We start from the raw sequence: 20,004 nt of genomic DNA, 5'->3' as shown, positions 1-20,004 counted from the left end.
GAAATTGGTTGGTAATAGTTGTGGCTGGTTTGCAGGACTAGTGGAAATGGGGGCTATTTAAGAGGGGCCACACACGCTCTTTTTTTTGTCCGTGGATGGTCAGACCAATAGGAGCGGAGCTTCACCACAGGGATTCGGGACAGTCAAGCAGGTGTGGGGGGCTTTGACCTGCTTTAAACAATATCATATCAGATACGTGTGCTAAATATCTCATTAGAGTATCTTTTACTACATCGAACTCACACTGTATATGAGAAGCGTATTTTGGTGTATTATTATCATTATTTCAAATCATATAATTTAGAAAAGATTATGTATTACGTTTAGGTTCTGATAGATATATCACACAATCTTTTCTTTAAGGGTCATTTTATTATTGTGTACAGAAAAATAATAATGAATTTTAGTTTAATTTCCCTATACCCCTTAGTTTCATTATGTAATTAAATAATTATTATGTAGGCTACTAATGTCAACTATTTAATCAAAAATGGGCGTGAAAGTCTCGGAAAAACTAAACGCCATCTTTAAATTTTACACGTCTAAATCCTAAAAATATAAAATAGCAATTTGATTTGACGAATAAGAAACATAATGCAAAAAGTTGATTTATCCTAAATGTAATACAAATATTAAGGCACATCCCTTTTGCAATTGATTTGATTCATACTTATTTACTGGAATAAAAAAATCTCTAAAAGTTTATTTTAAAGGATCTTTTAGATTAAAGTCTCATTCAGAAGCAGGTTAGCGCAGTGGGAGCCGAGATGCGCGCTGGTGAATTTTCACACCACGCCTAACTACCGGTTTAAAAGACCGATTTTCCCCCGATACCCCCTGGGTTTCGTTTGGTTTGTCACCTCAAGTTACCCGCAGGTGGTGTGACCATGAAAATGGCCATGGCCCGGCTCCCCGCATGGAATGAAGAATGCGCGTAAACGAGCCTATCAACATCAGAATCGAATAGGAAACGGCGCGGCTTTAGGCTACAGGCAGGGGCGAGTTTTATTGGAGGCCATGAATGCGCACAGCGATCCTCAAAGCAAACCTGCTTGTGCGCGGATATGTGTTAAAACTGTTTGCGCTCATCTCAATTGCAAATGAAAGGCTTGGTGGCCACTGTTCACTTCCTCATCTGCGGATGGTGTGGAAGTGGATGCATGTGAATTGGGAGTACTTGAAAGTTGTGTAAACTCACAGAGCTCTCTTGACTATTTACAACAGCCATTCATATGAATCCAGGAACATTAACTGGTGTTATAGTGTTTGTGCTGAATCTTAGTGTTTCTAACAAAACAACATTTGCTTGTATTTAAGCAGGACATGATTTCTACAGAGTTAAACATTGCATTAAATTGTTAACTAATAGTTTTTTTCTTAGGTTATAGTGAAGCATTAAAAATGGGAAACACTGAAAATGTGCAAAAAAAAGTTATTCTGTAAATTTTTGTATTTAATCTTGTGTGTAATGTTACACATGTTGGTTCAGGAGACCCTGTATCTTAGAAATTACAATAAACCACTTAACTTTAAGAATTTAAGTATTCATTTGTTCTTTGTTGTGTGAGAGAGATTCAACGCAGAATAAAATTCCTAATCTTTAAAAACTTCACAACACTTGTTAAATTGCCACATTTTCACCTTGCACCAGAAAGACAGAGGGTGTTAAATTGCTGTTTGTAGTTACAGGAGGCCTTTCACATTGTAAGGAAGACACGACATTTAACACGTCAGAAAAATTGGCAGAATAATAAATCAAGACTAAATTTATTTAACTGGTATTTCGGCATTTACTTTACAATGTGAACATTTACAGCCATGATAGGCTGATTCGTAGCAGAAATACATTGTGTAAATAATGACAACTTCTCGGAATACAAACAGTTTCTGTATTTCCAAAATAAATAAAAAGGAAAATTGGAAATGTGACAAAAGTTTTGTCACAAAAATGACAACTTGTGCCGCCGACATGAATTTTAGTCTTACTGGTTTAATCAAATACATGAATGACTTTCATGTTTACACTGAGAAGAACCATAACTTTTTAATTTTAAATCTACTACAGCTATGTTTGTCGCTAGTTAAGCTGTTCCAGCCCTGCAACCCAGGTCCATGCATGCACCAACACATGAGGACATTGCAGTGTTATATTTCTATACCTGGACTAGTAGATTGTACAACATTTTTCGGGTTTCATCTACTCCAAGCTTTGATTATTTGAAACAGCAGAGATGAACTCTTCCTTCAGAATTTCCCCATCAAGGTTTCGACCTGAAGTAAAGAAGGTTATAGTTAATACTGTATAATTTACAACGTTCAGGGGTGTTTGAAAAAGGCATACGAATCTGCAAAATGAAATCAACGATTTGCTAATCTTCAATATTAGACATCCCCTGCAAAATATCTGGAAGCCGTTGAATACATGAGCATCTGTAATCTTTTAATTTCAGATTCAAAGTCAGTTCTCACCTATGAAGATGACTCTGTTGATTCTTGGCTCTTGATCTGCCCATAATTCTGGAGTGTCATCCAGCTCATAAAGCTCATGGACTCCCTGCAACATCACCTTCTTCTGTTTCTGCTGGAAGGAGATGATCCCCTGCCACAACCCACAATAATCTCTTACTTAGTTCTCGACACTCGCACAGCTACTTTATGGCCTTCAACCAATCTCCAGTATGTTGACTGTGTTGATGTTATTTTTGTTGCACAGGAACTGTTACTGTTCACATGTTTGTAATCTTATAACTAAAAGAGACACTTTTTAACAATGAAGTAAACATTCTTTGACAGTAGCAGCATGAAAAACGCACAAAAACATAATTGAATCAAATGAAAGGTGTTATACATGAAAGGTAACATGTGCAAAGTGATGGGGAGTTTTGGCTTTATTTGACAGGGAATCAGTTTAGGAAAAAACTTGTGCCAGGACTCAACCTCAGGTCATCTATAACACTACCCCGTATATCTTAAGTATACTTTCCATTCCATTCCATTTTCTACCGCTTATCCGAACTACCTCGGGTCACGGGGAGCCTGCGCTTATCTCAGGAGTCATCGGGCATCAAGGCAGGATACACCCTGGATGGAGTGCCAACCCTTCGCAGGGCACACACACTCACTCATTCACTCACGCACTCACACCCTACAGACAATTTTTTCAGAGATGCCAATCAACCTACCATGCATGTCTTTGGACCAGGGGAGGAAACCGGAGTACCCGGAGGAAACCCCCGAGGCACGGGGAGAACATGCAAACTCCACACACACAAGTCGGAAGCGGGAATCGAACCCCCAACCCTGGAGGTGTGAGGCGAACGTGCTAACCAGTAAGCCACCGTGCCCTACCTTAAGTATACTTATTTAATAAAATTCAATACTTTTTTTAATATAATGCTTTTTCATTGTTGCAAAGCAGCTTTACATAAATAATTATAAAAGGGTTTTCTCTACGCAATGTACACTGATGAAACTTAACTGAAATAAATGCTATGTTGTATTGTCAGAGACCGATAATTATTCATAATTTTGAGGATTTCGATGATGTCAATACATACTACACTTAAAAAAAAAGGTATTACTCACCTTTAACCGAATAACAGTCATTGGCAATCCTGCTTTATTCTTAATGGACTTCTCCCACAGGAGGTTCTATAGAAGAAAATGTGGTTTTCCATTTCACAAATTTTCTCTAAAACTAATAAATTAGAAAGTCATTTTTAAGTGTTGCTCTTTATACACAACTGTTCAAAGTTTAGGTTCACTTACATATTTTTCCACATTTTAAAATAATGAAACAAAAACTTTTTAGCATCTTCCAAACTCACATACAGAAATGGCATTTCATCGGTCAATTTCTCCTGAGATGCTTTTAAACAACACTATTAATTGCTTTTTTAACATTTTTCGATACAATTTTATTTTTGGAATGAAGAAGCAGTGTCTTTGGTAGTATATTTTTCTACAAAACTAATTCGAGGCATTTCAGCACACATCTTCAGATCGAAAGGTGTGGAAGGTCAAAAGGCACATTTTGTTTAAGTGACCCTAAACTTTTTAACGGTAGTGTGTATGTTTTCACACAATTAATTCGTACCTGAATAAATATATTTAATAGTTCTTCTGAAACACTGCCTGGTACTTCAAAGGTTACCGTCAGCATAGTCTAAAATGAAAACAAATACAAAGTCAAAATATAAACATGACCAAAGGGTCACATTTCATAATAATCTGAACATCAAAAAATAAAGAAATTAAGACTGTTATACCTCTTATCAAGAATATATATTGTAACAAAATTCCCAAATTAGCAGCAAATAATAAATCATTTTTTTAACGGCTGTATTTATAATAATGATCCTATCTTTAAAACTGTCAGTTTGACGCTTAAATGAATTTCCTATAGGTGTTATATGGGCACTTTACACATATTTAAGCCATTGTTTGTCTGTCTTAAAGTTACACACTTCCTTTTTCCCTTCAGAATAACAACAGAACTCAGGACTCATTTACATGAAAAGAGCAGTGAAGCTCGGCTCTGTGGGGGGAACAGGGACAGACGGGGTGGATGCGAGAAAGTGACTCATCTAATGATAAGAGAGTTTGCATCTATGAAGAAACATTTAACATTGAATGAGGCTCTGGCCTAAACAAACCTTAGTAGGTTTCTACAGAAAGCTTGCAGAAATATACTCTGGATAGCTCCTAATGTTTATAAAAGCCTGGATAAGGTCTTTCAAAAAATATCATATATTTGTATGTACGTTTTTAAGCAAAAATTATTAAGTTATTTTCACCTTGTCTAGATGAGCATGATTACTTCTCACCAGCTGTATCTTTTCAGCTAACCTACACAAAACAAACCAATGCAGATTTTAGTAACATTTAAATGTAAAACACCAGTAATTGATCGATGTCAAAAACCTTCAATAAACAACAGTCTCTTACATACACAAATGTATCAGACAGATGTACAGTCTTAGCTAAAACCTATCAAAGCATTTGACTACACTAATCCCGGCGCTGGTGTGATGCAGAGGAGCATTTTGGGTTAAGTAACATTAAGACCGAGCTTTATTCAGAAAGAAAGAAGAAGAAAGCGTAGAGAGGAGTCCGACCCGACGGGGTGTGCAAACGTGGCTCTGTGGATTATTCGCTGGACTGTTAGTACCACACAGCAGACCAGAGGGGGGTCATAGCAGACAAGCAGCCAGGGCTCAGGGGGGCAAATGGGACACAGTCAGGGTTGAAAGGCAGTCTGTGTGGAAGTGCATGTAAAGAGTCGTCCCCTCTGTATTTTTACTGCAGACATCGGCTATAATCCTCTGCAGCTGGGGCGTCCCATTCACATTTATACAGTCTCAATGTAATTACTCTTCATTTTTTTGTGTAAGTCATCAAAATTAGCATGAGATAATGGAGCGTTTGATTCTTGTCAGCTACACAAAATACTGTGAAGTAAACGAAATACGTGAATCACTGTGATAATAAAAACTGATAAAAACACTTACCTTACTGCATCTTTGGTATCAAAAGAATGCAAATCTAATACTTGAGACAGATCAACTCTACGAGAAAGAAAAATATGGTTCATTCCAGATGAATGATCAATCATTACTAAGCCTTTAGATAACCAAACAGACACTAACAAAGTTACATTTATTTCTATAGAATTCAATTTAACATAGAAAACATATTTTTAAAAAAAATCTCCAGATTCCTGGGCTAATGATTGATAATTCAAAGTCAATCTGTTATTTACTACATTTATTTATTTATGAGGATGGTTAAAATATATATTTTAATCATTTTAGTAGACAAAAGACCACAAGTAAATAAAGGGAAAGTTCACACAAAAACTCTTATATTTTGTACTCAGCCTTGTGTCATTCCAAACTATAACTTTTTGTTTGCAAAGCACTAAATAAGGTATTTTGAAGAATGTTGGTGTCCAGAAAACATCGAGGCCCCAATGACATCCATTGTATGGAAACAAAACCACTAAGACATTTCTCAAAATATCTTATTTTGTGTTTCAGAGAAAAAAATCATATACAGGTTGAAAAATATATATTTTTTGGATGAACTATAAATTAATTTACAAGAACATAGTTTAAATGTGCTGTAAATTGCTTTGAATAAAAGCATCTGACAACTGCATAAGAGTAAAACAAAATATTGAAACTAAGTGAACAGATTAAATGTTACAATCTAGTTGCTCTTGAGACAATTGTTGCATATAGTTGCATAAAGAACATTGGCAGAAGAACTTTATTAAATAATTTGAAATTAGGCTAAATGTTCAAGGAATTTTTTGTCATGATTCAGATGAGGCTGTTCAACGAATGGACCTTTTTCACGTTTCCGGGTTTCTCAGCAGCAGAAGTCTTCAGAGTTGGGAAAACTTCTATAGCAGTGAATGTGGGGGACTACCACACATACATTTTGGGAATTCTCATTTGCTCAAATAGCAAAAGAAAAACTCAACGATGGTGTTCTCACAATGAGTCTGATGATGGCAGTCAAAAGAGAGAATGATTTCAAATCATGACTTCCTTAGACGCTGTATAAGAACCACCCTCGTATTAGCAGAAACCTTTTTTGTAAGGTAATATAATACATAGTGTTATAAACATAAATACATTTAAAAAAAATGGAAATCTTTCCAATTTACAATGCTGATGACAGTTTAATGCGTCATCACAGGCTTGTGAAAAAGGTCCATCGTATCCAGAATACAAGTTTGTGTTTACATGATATATGTCTGTGTAATGTGCATATTAATTTTGTATTGATAAACACAAACTTGTGTAATATTAATCATTTAACATACGTCTATTACGAATAAAGGTACAAATGTTTTCGATTTGCTCATGTGCTGTAATGTCTTACCTTGATTTTTGTGTCTCCAAAATCTTTACAAGGCCATTTATTGATCTATAATAGAGAAAACGGAGCTCACAGACAGATCTAAAGACATCTAAAAAAATACTAATAATTTTCACATTTTCTGAAAAAAGGTCAGATAAGATCTTGTGGTGGGCAGACAATGATGTTGCTATACAGCTGCTTAGGGGTTTTAAACATTGTTATGCGGTTGCTTAGGTGTTATGCGTATAAAGGAGTTTGTTTAAGTATTTGGCAACATAAATATTGCTGGAACATATAGGAATATAAATGGCTCTAAAGTTCTCACCTCACTGCATCTCTGAGCTGTCCTAACTCAGTGTCATTCACCAGATCTGTCTTATTGATGATGGTCAGATCAGCAAGAGCTATCTGCCTGCAATAAAACAAGACCACCATTCAGGCCCATTCCCAACCACCTGTAAAATGCTGCCCATCTTTTCTAAATGCCTGCATGTGTGTCTGAGACAAAGACGAATGACGCCTCCAGGTGTCACATATGGATTATTTATCATAAAAAACAAATCGCCTCTACGTGCGCTCGCAGTTGTGTTTAAGTTGTCGTACGCAAGTATGTGTGATTACAGTCGGACAATACATCAATAGAACAATACAGATGAAGAGCAGCTCATTCCATTCTCTCCCTCTCTTTATTGCTCGGTGTTCAATGTCCCACTCTCCCTTTGAATCTAAATGTGTGTGTGTGAGTAAGTGTGTAAACACTCTTTGTTGTGTTACATCCATCCCCCGCCCTGTTGTCGAGTTGCGTGTGGGTGGTATGGTTTGTGCCACGCTCAAAAGGCGCCACCATTTTGCGTGGTAGGAAAACATAAACAGAGAGCAGAGGCTGTTTTTACGGCCTCTGACACTTGTGAACATTCCGACATGCCTCCAATGCCCAAAAACAACACCCCGACTGCAGCAGGTGAGCTGCAGGGAGCTAGGATGGAATAGGATACATGTTTGCACAAAGATTAGTGCCGAAGAAGCCAGCTGTAATGTTTAATAGAGATAACACGGTCACAAACTATATTTTGAAAGACCACACATGAGGCACTCGTAAAAATACACAGCGGGGATTAAAAGTCTTAGCTCATGTTTAAATTCTGGAATTCAAAATGTGATAAACTGGAAACAATGGGAAATGTTACAGAGAATGTTGTTAACTTAATAAGGTTTATTTATCATTGGGCACTATTTCTAATTTGCTAAACAAAAAGGCGTCTGAGACTTGCTTACAGAGAACAATACCAGATGCTCTAGCTTGGAAAACTACTTATAACTTAAGGACGACATAATCAGACTTTTAAAACACATTGTCTGTCGGCCAACATCTGTCTTCTGGATTCTTGTAGAGCTGTTTGATCTACAATTTATATTGTTTTATTTCAATTATGTGGCAAGGAATTAAATGATATATTACGAGATTATTACCTGGCAGCCTCATTGACAAGACCCTCTGGCTTCTCCTCTATTATGTGCTGTAAGACAGTTATAAAAATAACATTAAACAATAACTGCGATAACAAATCTTAAAGACAAGGACAGCATTGTATTTAAGATGACAGTAAGTAATAGATTTACTCATTACTACATTACTACAAATTACCCATGAAACCTAAAGCAATAAGCGCCAAAAAGACTGCTATGTGTTAGTCACTTGTCATGGTTAAACTGTGATTCTTTAATATAACAACTGTCAACAAGTTTTTCATCACACTGTTAGGTCAGGTGTCAATATTTGGTGGTTTAAATATCCATGTGAAGTCTCTCTTAAGAGTTTTTTTTCCTTCATAAAAACTGTTTTCCATAGTCAGGTAATTGAATTGTCCATAACTGTCCTTATTTCTCATAGATGGGCACATGAACAAAAACAAAATAACTATTTTGTGGTCTATGAAGAACCATATCTTATTCATTTGTTGGGTATTATTGCTTCTGGTTTGTACATTGTTATTCACAGAAATCCTACAAAGTATGTTGTGTCTTGAAATGTGCATCATTTTTGTCTAATTTTCCTATTTTATAAATGGAAAACTCATGCATAGACTTATATATTTATATTTTTAAAATATAAACAGATGATTCAATAAACTAGCAATAAATACATTCTCTGAGAATTTATTTCAAGTTTTGACTGAAAATATCACAACCATAATGTTGGAGTTCCCATATATACAGCCTTTCAACACAGCACATTAAAAAACAATTATGATATAAAGTTACTATAAATCTACACGTAATAGCTAAAATGATCAATAAACAAACAGTAATAATGAATATGGTTGCCAAGTAATATATGTGACATATGTGCACATACTGAAAACTTTCCAACAGTGTTGAACCTGCTCATCTTATCAGCATTTACTTTTAAATCTATATCCTATATTAGAACAAAATGATGAAAATAAAAAAACACCTCATTTGTTTCTGCCTATATTATCAGCTGTCCTTTCTGTCAAGCTCATTTCCTGAAAATATCTTTAAAATCATATCTTATATTATCAATTTGTAGTAAAACCCCTTAAAAACTATTTCTAAGATTTGTAACTTCGGAAACGTTAAACAATTTATTTTCTATATTTTTTATCATTATCCTCTCCTTTCTGGATTTGTGTTCAATACGTTATAACACAGAGCACTGGGATTTTAACCAGCCATATCATATGTCTGTACAAATTTTAAACTTGTCAAATCTCCAACGCTTGTCAGCATGACTGATTGATCTCAAGTAACATGAAGGCACCTGATGGATATGCCTTTGAAAGTCAACCCTCCCCTCAAATCTCCAAAGTATTGCTTGTATGAATACATCAGGTGACATAAGAGAAAAACAAAGGGTGACAGGCCCATTACAGTGATCGGACTAGATATCCATTATTTCTTCAGTTTTTATCAATCTCTCATCTGTCTTCTCCTCTACAGGCATTCGTGGAACCCCGGAGGGCTGCGGTGAAGAAGAGGTGCCACCTCTGCAATAAAAAGACTGAGTTGCCAAGACTGACACCGGCTAAATTGCAGCCTATTACCCAGGTGTCAGTAGCACAGTCCAGCTCCCAGCAGAAGTGTTAGGAGGACGGGGGAGGAAGGGGGCGATATGTAAGTGGGACTGGGTGGGATATGTTATTCAAAGACCTTATAGTATGTATTCATTTTAGGGGGTTAAATCTAGCCTTACTGTTCATGTCACAAGAACCATTTTACAGAAAGCCATATAACAAAAACTTGGTATAACCAATACTTATTTACAAAAACAAACATTTAAATAAATAAAATCTATATACATTTTCTGGCATTGCACAGAATTATTATTTTTATATTATTATTTTAATTTATGGATTCATGCTTTAATTATGATTGATCTTTCCATTTGATTCTAGTTCCAGATAATTCCAATGAATAACCATGTTAAATAATTCTGTTCTTAAAACTGGCAAAAACAATAGAGATTGTGTCATAACTGAGGTGCCCTATCTCCGAGTACTTTATCTTACGAGCTACATGAATGTCTGTTGCATTTTAGTCTGTATTTGTGTTTGTTGACTGGTTTATTGTATAGAAAGCAAAATATCAGCCTGCAGAAGTCATTTGGACTGCGATAAGATAGGAATTGACAACCTACCTGCATTCCATATTTAGCATCGATGACAGTAACAATACCTGCAAGAGGGAAAAGAACGTTGTAACATATTGAAGGGTAAAATGTCGATGAGCTACAAGAGAAATTAATCGCTTGGAATCATACCATCAAGGTAAACATCACTCCCTAATTCAGCATCAACCCAGAACATGGAAGCAACAGCTCCTTGAAAAGAAAAAGGAATAAAATCACTTTATAATATCACATAGAGAATCAGGGTCCAAACGTAAAAGTAACCCAAAGGAGTGTAACAAAAACACTAAGCTAATGATACAATATGATACACACGATGCTGGTTTCACCATTACAATAATATAACGCTATTTTAATCAACATGTAAAACAAAACAAAATTCAATCAGCCAATTTATCTCCAAAATAAACTGTTAAAGGATTGACAACATTCAAGGTATAACTAAACCTTCTATATGCAAATTAAATAGGTCTGTCTGTGAACAATAAAGCTGACTTTTAAAGAAAAAGAATAGAATCAGGCAACATCATTTACATTTTTAATCTCAAAGCAGTAAAAGCCAATGATTTCCAGGAAATTATTATTAATATTACTGTATAATAATATAAGTAATAATAATAATAAGTATTAATATAATTATATATGTCGACCATGTCACATGTTGGCAATTCAACCAATAGACCTAAACAGACATCATATAGTAAAACAATAGCCAGAGCTCTACGATACATCATTTTTTGAATCAAAATAGGCAATATATGGTTAGAACCCTACTTGCCAAAGAACCATATGTAAGCAAATGACATACAAGCTTCACTTTAGCTTTACCAAAAAACATAACCTAAAATATTCAATATATTAAAATATTTACTCACAAATAAATAAATACAGTTTTGGCTATTAAAAAAATATTTATGGGTGTGTAATTTTTCAATTGATTAACTTTGGCAAGTGTGTAAAAAGTTAAATTGCATATTCATGCTTGCGTTTAGCATTTTATTCTGTTCTGCAGTATTTATCAACTAACTCAGCACATCCCATAGTAAAACTGAGGTATAATGGCTTGAAGAGGTTGCTGGAAGGCATGTACTTCAAAATGCACACCAAAATTTTATGGGCGCCTTAAACAATTTCACCTACAAGGATTATTTTGTTTGTTTCCATGCTGTCCAACTTTTCTTGTAAAAGTTATTTCACAGTTCTGTGTTATAATTTAAGGGTGTCTTGTTCACATAATGGAGTTTTGTCAAACTGTCAGGGTAGAATAAGAAAGCACTATAAATATTTGATAGAAGTGTAATGAATGCAATGTTCCTGAGAGACATCAGATACATAACTCATTCAGCCCACAAACACATTTTGGATAAGGGGAGGGGCTTATCCCCCAGAGGCACTCAGAAGTGACAGGCCTGTCTCATCCAATGACAGTGCAGACAAGAAAAAGAGGGCCCCGTCAGCTTCAGATGCTACGTTGTCTGCGGGGCCCAGCACGGCATTGGCCCTTTTACACCTGTCACTCAAGCACACAGTCTGTGTGCAGAGATGCTGATCCCACCTGCCTTTATTGATTTCTATTTTACTCAGGTGCTAAACAAGTTAACTTGGCTTTGCTCTATAGGAAGCAAAACAATGTCTGACATAGCTTGCAATTTCTTAAAAATACAACGTTACAAATACAACTAAACTCTTGATACGAGTAGTTTAATTTTGTGTTAACATATACCACAAAATAGTCATTTGATTACATATATCTAGTAACCCAAAACATGTTCACACTACAGATATCACACCTCTTTTTAATAATAGACATAAGCTTCTTCTCACATGTTGCAACTGCAGAAGTGCATGAGTTAACCACACCCACTCACTCACTCACTCACTCACACGTTTATTATATGGAATAAAAAAATGTGTATCGGGTGCTATTTTAATCCATCATGCCAAGAAAATTGATTTTATGACTTGGTTTATGTAAGAAATGTCATTTCAAAGATCCATTATGATGAACAAAGACATTAGACTCAATGCAAACCATAGAGATGTAGATGATAAAGAAAAGGGGATCTTCAATATGCAATACTCTGTGAAATACCTGGATCTGCCAAACCAGTGGTCTCTAGAAGTATGTAGTCAAACTTTCCTTTCTTCTCCATTAGATTTTCAATGGCTTTTAACCCATTGTCTCTGTTAAAGAAAACATACGTGTTTATTTATTTTGATTTCTATGTTTATATATACGCAATTGTCTTTGTAGATATGAGTAACATTTCAAATGGATGCATGCAATGTATATACAAAATATAAATGATTGGAAACACATGAACGTACTTTACAGAGCAGCAGAGGCAGCCGTTTCTCAGCTCCAGCCACTCTTCATAAAGCTCGCCTGCTTGACTCACAGCCAGAGATTTCTCCAAAGCACTGCCTGAAGAAAAACACAGCACCAGATCAACATGTGCAGGACATCCTAAAATCTGTCATTTGAAAATGTCTCGAAAAGCTTTATAAATTTGAGGAAAAGACCTATGTAATCCTATGTATAGGATTGTCAATTTGATAAAAATAACAAGTACGATATGGAAGCTGTAAGTGTATCTAACAAGGAAGTACATCAAGTTTAAAAGTAAGAACACAAGAAAAAGGTAAAGTCCTACTTCAATCATGCACTAATTTAAACATTCAGATGATGCTGCCCTCCTGTGGTCGTGATAGATAGTGCAATCCATAAGGACTGCTGGGATAATCACATGACCAACAAATGCTCATATATAGATCAGAATATTAGAGATGTTCTCTTACCTTCACCAAACTCATTGAGTATAACAGCTATGCGTTTACTATGCTGCTCTGTTAATATGTAGTTTAAAAGCGTGGTCTTCCCAGCACCTGCGCAAGAAGAGAAATAAAATTAGGCCCTTTTGAATATAGTCAAGCCACTAAATACAATGTATACAGTGTAGTTTATTATAAATAAATAAATTCAAGCATTAAAATAAAACAACTGAAAGATGAGGGAGGTGAGGGATTAAAAATCTGACCCAAGTATCCAGTGATGATCGTAACAGGAATCTGAGCTGTAGGTCCGACATTCTTCTCCTTTATGGGCACTAACTCAGGACATTCATCTTCTTCCTCCATTACTAAGACCTATACAACGAGGGTCCTAAAATACAGGCACTTGTTTAAGGTGAAATAAGGTTCATGACTGTCGGTATATTCATACTCAGAATAATAATTCAAGAGTGTTTATCTTATGTAATGTGGACAAGGTCCAATACCAGACATCGTAGCGGCTCAAAAGGTAAATTCAGTCAAGTAATGTTAGAATAGAAGCGGTGTTTGACAGCACTGTAATCTGAACACTTGTGTTGTCACTTCGGCTGTGTGACTGTTACCACTAGACAGCAAAACGCACTGAAAATTACACATAAAAACTGTGGACAACTTACACTTCAAGGAATACGAGCCCTTAAATAAAAAAATCCGTTAAAACATGACTGACAATATGAGTTAAGCAGTTGATAACGCGAAGTGCAAACCTGCTATAAGCGACGTGCTCGGTGTATCTGCGATTACGGCCCGACTTGCCCGTCGACCTGCTAAAACAGTTCCTAGCAACAGTAGCTACTCGGTGTTTATAACACTTTTGATACATCACAAATAAGCAAGTGACTGTTTAACAAAATGTTTTATTTGTACTAAAGCCATACATTTTTCTGACACTGACTCATATTAATGAGCATAATGGAAACATTATGCAGAAGCAGTTATGCCACGAGGTCAGTACGATCAGAAGCCTTCATACTTTAGGTCCATGAAGGCTATGGTGGAGAAGACTGTGAATCCTTCAGACCTGAAGTCTTTGCTCTTTTTAAACCAAGATAAGATGTAAAGATGCAAAATCGGGATATGAAGTTAGACACACTCCCCGAAATATCCTCAATCTACTGCAGTCGACAGTAAGAATTTAGAAATGGTTTACTTCCTAAAGGTTGTTATTAACATGATTTTATTATGGTGAGTAAAATCTTTCATTTATGAAATGCCAACTATAGGCATTAAGTAAGTGATAGAAACAGATTTTTGTACGTTTTATGAAAGGGAGAAGAAGATTGCTGCTTTAAGGCAAATCCAGTATTTAGCAAAGCATCGTCCAGATATCCTGATAGAAAACATGCACAAGTTCAGTCTTGGAGTGACAAAAGAAGACATGACTCATCACTCAGCTGTGTCAAGGGAGGCAGTCGTCACCCTTGGGCACCTTTGTGAGCACCTTTGTGAGCATCTTCATGGGAACATGAAAAGGGAGGTGAAGCCCATCATTGCGGTTCTCCTTCACAAGTCTATGGACACCAATGGCTTCACCTGTGTCGAAGTTACATCGGCTCTAAGTGAGATGGAGGGACTAATAGAGGACTGAGGTAAGAATCTTCTAATCTTCTAAATACAAATCTTGTTCATTGTGCCTTAACAATACAAAAAATGTCTATTGTTTTAACAGTCATTACAACTGTTTAAAAATGCACTGCATTCCATTTAAAAGAACTGGCTGAAAAACTGGGACCAGACAGATTCGCTCGTGGCCCCAAGAATCTCACTGGTCGCTTTTTAGATGCAGTGAGCCGAGTGGCTGTAGACCCATCTTAAGAAGTGAGGTATGCATGCACGCTTTCTTGTGGCTCAGTGGTTAGAGCATGGCACTAGCAATGCAAAGGTCATGGGTTTGAGCCCAGGGGATTATGCACTGTCAGAAACAAATGTATAGCAGTTTGCAATGCAAGTCGCTTTGGATAAAAGTGTCTGCCAATGTAATGTATTATACTCATTTCTTATTATCTTAACATTCATCCTTGCATTGTTTAGTCAGCAGTTCGGATATTGATATGAAAATTAGCTAATGTCAAAAAATTCTCTGTAGGTTTTATGCCAAAAGCACCCTTATATTGTGGTCCACAAACAAACTGACGGACAAATTTGTCAATCAAAAAAATCAGTGGTCATAGCACACATCATCATCAATACAAGGTATGTATCGTTATATGTAGGAATATTGTGATAGGTGTGGTGTCAGTTCCATTGTATTAAGTGTAGGCTGTTTTACTCCAGAACTCACTATTAATACATCAGAATAATGTGGATTTTTCCTTTAAGGCACAGATAAGGAGATGACATTCCCATAAGGGCTGCAAAATAATCAAAAAACTAATCAGGATTACAATTAGGGTGAAATAATTACATAATCGCCAAAAGCCTCAATTACAGCTGTCCATTTTGGCTCATTTCTGTGCCTTTGGGCAAAAGATACAGTGGCGAATCAAATAATTAATTCAGTAACGTGTCCTGAAACTACTCGTTTTGGATTTTTTGATTGGCAACATCATTATTTGCATAATTATTTGGTATTTACGTTATGTTATTTAGTTTTGAGTGTTAATAGAAAGAATATGGCATGTAGCTGCATCACAGAAAGTTATAATAAAATCTATTAATCGGCAGTAATCATCGCAATTACGATATCGAGGTGAATAATTGACAATTATGATAACTGTGCAGCCCTAATTCCCATTCAGCTTTCAAATACATCATCATCAAAGCAAGCTACGTATGTATCGGTTATATTTAGGAATAATGCAATAGGTGTGGTGTCAGTGCCTCTATATTAAATGTAAACTGTTTTACTCCAGAACTCACAATCAATACATCATATTAATGTTGATCTTTTCTTTTTAGGAACACATAAGACATAACATTCTCATCAAGCCTTCATATGAATCCCCCCAAAATAACCGGCACCTTTGAATAATGCCTAAACATACAATAGTTTGATCATAGCCTAACACACACATCTTATTGTAGAATCATTCAAATACATGTGAGTGGCCTATTAGGTAATATCAGTTTATTTTCTTTCTATGTCTCATCCCCGGGACACCTATCCAGCTCTGGTCCTGCCTGATGCTCATCCCAGCTCCGACTCTCGGCTCCTCTGCCTAATGGTTATTACTTACTTGAACCAGCAGCACTGACAATAATTTGACACAGACTTCATTAAATTAATAATTAAAAACATTGCAGTAGTTTTGCAGGAAGTTTGCCAGTAACTTATGACCGATGACACACCAATCAGAATCTCAGGATAATATCAATAGGTGCACAGGTAATTGTGCATCCTAGAATCATCTACTGCGCTTTATACTACTGTAAATATACAGTATCATTACAGTACACACTTAATATGAGAGAAATATTCTGTATCTAGTAAACTGTAGCACGTTTACACCATTTTTTACCTGTTCTGTATTTTTGCATTACCAGTTCATGCTTTTCTTGGTTTTTGAACTTTTTTTGTCTTGTAAGATCATCTTCATCTACTTTACAGCAGTGTAATGTTTTATTTTTTCCTGAAGCTCATTCTTTTATGTTGTATATTCTTTTGAACACTAAGCTGTCAAATTATTCTTGAAACCCAATAAGAGGTTTTAGTAACAGTGTTTTGAATTGATCTCACAAGTGTCTAAGACTATGTTGTATTGTGAGTGTTTCTGAGGGTTTGTGTGTCATGTTTGGGGGAAAAGTTTGAAGGGTTTTGAGAAGAGAGCTTCATTTGGACCTGAAAATAGGATGTTTGGGGAATTGGGTGAGATGTTATGGATTTGTGTTTACTGTTTTGAGAACACGAGGCATAATTTCAAGAAATGTGTTTAAGCAATCGAGAAAAACTCAAAAATATTCATTTATTGTAATAATGCTATGCAACAATGCACAGCTGTAAAAAGCACTATAGAAAATAACTTAAAAATTAAGACAAACCCAGATCAGTGCATAGTATTTATTTATTCATTCCAACTTAGATCTGAAAATACAAGTTTTTTAAGAGGGGAAAATCAAACCGTCAAAGTATTTCATATCCAGACGTGCTCAAATTTGTTGATACCCTTACAGCTCATTGAAATAATGCTTCATTCCTCCTAAAGAGTGATGAAATTTAAAGCTATTGTATCATGTATACTTGCATGCCTATGGTATGTCATAGAATAAAGCAAAGAAGCTGTGGAAAGAGATGAATTATTGCTTATTCTACAAAGATATTCAAAACTTTGTTGGTACCCCTTAGAAAAGTTGGATTAATGCTATTTCAAACTAATTCGTTTCTTTAATTAGTATCACACATGTATTTAATCTTGTAATCAGTCATTCTGCCTATTTAAACGTAGACAAGTAGTCACTGAGCTCTTTGGTATCATTGTGAACATTGAACAGAAGGATAGTGCAAATGGTAGAAAAAGAACCAAGGATGTCTGCTAAAGAAATACAAACTGAACTCCAAAGTGAAGGTACGTCAGTTTCTGATGCACCATCCATGGTTTTTTGAGCAATGTAAGAAGACCCAGGAGGACTCTTTTGAAAGAGTAACATGAAAAAGACAGACTGGAATAAGGTAAAATTCATATTGACCATCCACAATCCTTCTGGGAGAATGTCCTTTGGACAGATGAGTCAAAACTGGAGATTTTTGGCAAGCCACATCAGCTCTATGTTCACAGACGAAAAAAAATCAAGCTTTCATAGAAGTGAACACCATACCTACAGTGAAACTTTGAGGAGGGTCAGTTATGTTTTGGGGCTGCTTTGCTGCATCTGGCACAAGGTGCCTTGAATCCATGCAGGGCAGAATGAAGTCTCAAGACTATCAAGGCATTCTGGAGCGATACGTACTGCCCAGTGTCAGAAAGCTCTGTCTCAGTCGCAGGTCATGGGTCCTTTAACAGGATAATGACCCAAAACACACTGCTAAAATCACCCAAGAATGGATAAGAACAAAACATTGGACTATTCTGAAGTGGCCTTCAGAATAGAGTGGGCCAAACTACCTGTTAACAGGTGCAGGAGTTTCATTGATAACTACAGAAAACATTTGCCTGCAGCGATCGCCTCTAAAGGTTGTGCAACAAAATATAAGTTAGGTGTCCCATCATTTTTGTTCATGACATTTCATTTGTTTTATTATTTACAGTTTATGTTGAATAAAAAATCAAAAGCAAAGTCTGATTTCTATTATATATGGAATAAACAATAGCGGATGCCAATTACATTTGTCAGTTTCAAGTCATTTCAGAGAAAATGCATTATTCGTTTTTTGAGCACGTCTGTAGTTTTTTTTATCTTTACACAACCTTTTCACTTAAAACAAAGGCAGTGGAGTCCGCAGCACCTCTCTGTCTCACATTTGATATTTGAACACATAAGCTCTAAAGCAATGTCTTATTGTTGAAGGTTCTAATAAAGTCATGTGCCTAAAGACAAATTAAGTATTTAGCTATTCCAGAGGCTTGGGGATTGAACATGAATTACCTGAGCAAAGGTAAATATTTTGGTTTCCTTAAAGTATTACCCCATGAAAAGAATGATCAAAATCAACATTTTAGCCAGGACACAGAGTAGACCGAATGACCCAAATGTACTTGTGTGTGTTAAGAGCAACAGTAATTCATCATTATATCATTAAAATCATTTTAACTCTCAAATAGAGCTTTTGTATTCATGTACTCTATAAAGTTGTTTAAAGAATGAAATATAAAGCATAACTACCATCATGAACATTGTGTCCCATTCAGAGCAGTAATGTCACTCTTAAAGAAGGGGGATGTGTCTGCTGTGCTGACCTTGTAGTTTAATATGTTCTTGTAGTTTTGATTTATTTACCCCGGTCACTTCTGGAAAGGGGTTCTCGCAAAGACACAAGTTTCCTCATGTCTGCTGTGTCAACAGAGTCATCGTCCTTACGGCAACACTTCATCGGTTTCTCCTCCCGTTCTTGTTGATGATAATAAACTTTTTTTTTAAACTTTACAAACCTGTGTGCAGTCCTGTCATTTCGGATCACAAACAGAATCAACAAATTTGGTCACCCTTATAGTGAGATGAGATTAAGCATCATCAATGGCTTTGTCATTTTCAAATTGACCACAGCCACAGCGACCATACTTAACATTTTAAGATATTGAATGTAAATGAAAAGAAAATGTTAATTTTACTAATATTATAATAATCCATGAAGTGTTTTGATTTAATTGGTCGCCGTCTGCTGATTGGACAGCATACCTTTGTTTTGCTGAGGCAACGCAATTGATGGCCGACAGGGGGCTCTCTCGTCTAATATATCTGTTTAAAGTACATTGTCGATTGTAAATAAATACTGAATCAAGTGTCAAAAGCTTATCAAGATTAAGAATATTAAACAAAAAAATGTACAGACTACTTATTTACTATATGAAGATTCAATAAGTGTGAAGCCACGGATGTATGAGTGACTCAAAAGCTTGCCAGCTTTGCGTCGTTGCTGGATCTTTGTCACCCATCAGAACGGCTTAACACGGAAACCCACCCTTTAATCTGCACAACATCTCTCTCTCTCTCTCTCTCTCTCTCTCTCTCTCTCTCGTGCGTCCACTCTGTTTGGGTTAAAGTTAAAATGCGGAAGTTTC

At 35.9% G+C, this 20,004-nt stretch overlaps 1 protein-coding gene across 5 annotated transcripts; it reads right to left on the bottom strand.

The window, feature by feature from the left end:
* Window positions 1-30: 30 nt before the first annotated feature.
* Window positions 31-14,090, bottom strand: cbwd (COBW domain containing). Of its 5 annotated transcripts, none has more exons than XM_056773133.1 (17): window positions 14,059-14,090; window positions 13,558-13,682; window positions 13,319-13,405; window positions 12,848-12,944; window positions 12,612-12,703; window positions 10,652-10,711; window positions 10,529-10,566; window positions 8,341-8,387; window positions 7,196-7,282; window positions 6,892-6,936; window positions 5,511-5,567; window positions 4,797-4,848; window positions 4,097-4,165; window positions 3,586-3,651; window positions 2,470-2,599; window positions 2,160-2,271; window positions 31-168 (listed from the first exon to the last, which is right to left on the bottom strand). In XM_056773133.1, exons 2-16 carry the CDS (start codon window positions 13,655-13,657, stop codon window positions 2,198-2,200), a joined length of 1,101 nt encoding a protein of 366 aa, XP_056629111.1. In that variant the 5' UTR covers window positions 13,658-13,682; window positions 14,059-14,090; the 3' UTR covers window positions 31-168; window positions 2,160-2,197. The 5 variants fall into 5 exon arrangements, with proteins under 5 accessions (XP_056629111.1, XP_056629110.1, XP_056629106.1 ...); XM_056773132.1 differs by having other exon boundaries at window positions 85-171; XM_056773128.1 differs by lacking the exon at window positions 31-168 and having other exon boundaries at window positions 1,751-2,271.
* Window positions 14,091-20,004: the final 5,914 nt, after the last annotated feature.

This window comes from Triplophysa dalaica, chromosome 18 (genome assembly GCF_015846415.1).
Source record: "Triplophysa dalaica isolate WHDGS20190420 chromosome 18, ASM1584641v1, whole genome shotgun sequence".
NCBI classification, from domain to species: domain Eukaryota; kingdom Metazoa; phylum Chordata; class Actinopteri; order Cypriniformes; family Nemacheilidae; genus Triplophysa; species Triplophysa dalaica.
The sequence above is the reverse complement of the archived record's forward strand: the minus strand, read 5'-3'. Positions and strand labels throughout refer to the sequence as shown.

Excerpts from the sequence above, each read along its gene's own strand:
- cbwd (XM_056773133.1), bottom strand. The coding sequence starts at position 13,657 with ATGGAGGAAGAAGATGAATGTCCTGAGTTAGTGCCCATAAAGGAGAAG. Across the intron at positions 7,283-8,340 it reads CTTGTCAATGAGGCTGCCAG|GCAGATAGCTCTTGCTGATC; the intron begins GTAATAATCTCG and ends GTTTTATTGCAG. Across the intron at positions 2,600-3,585 it reads TGACTGTTATTCGGTTAAAG|GGGATCATCTCCTTCCAGCA; the intron begins GTGAGTAATACC and ends GGGTTGTGGCAG.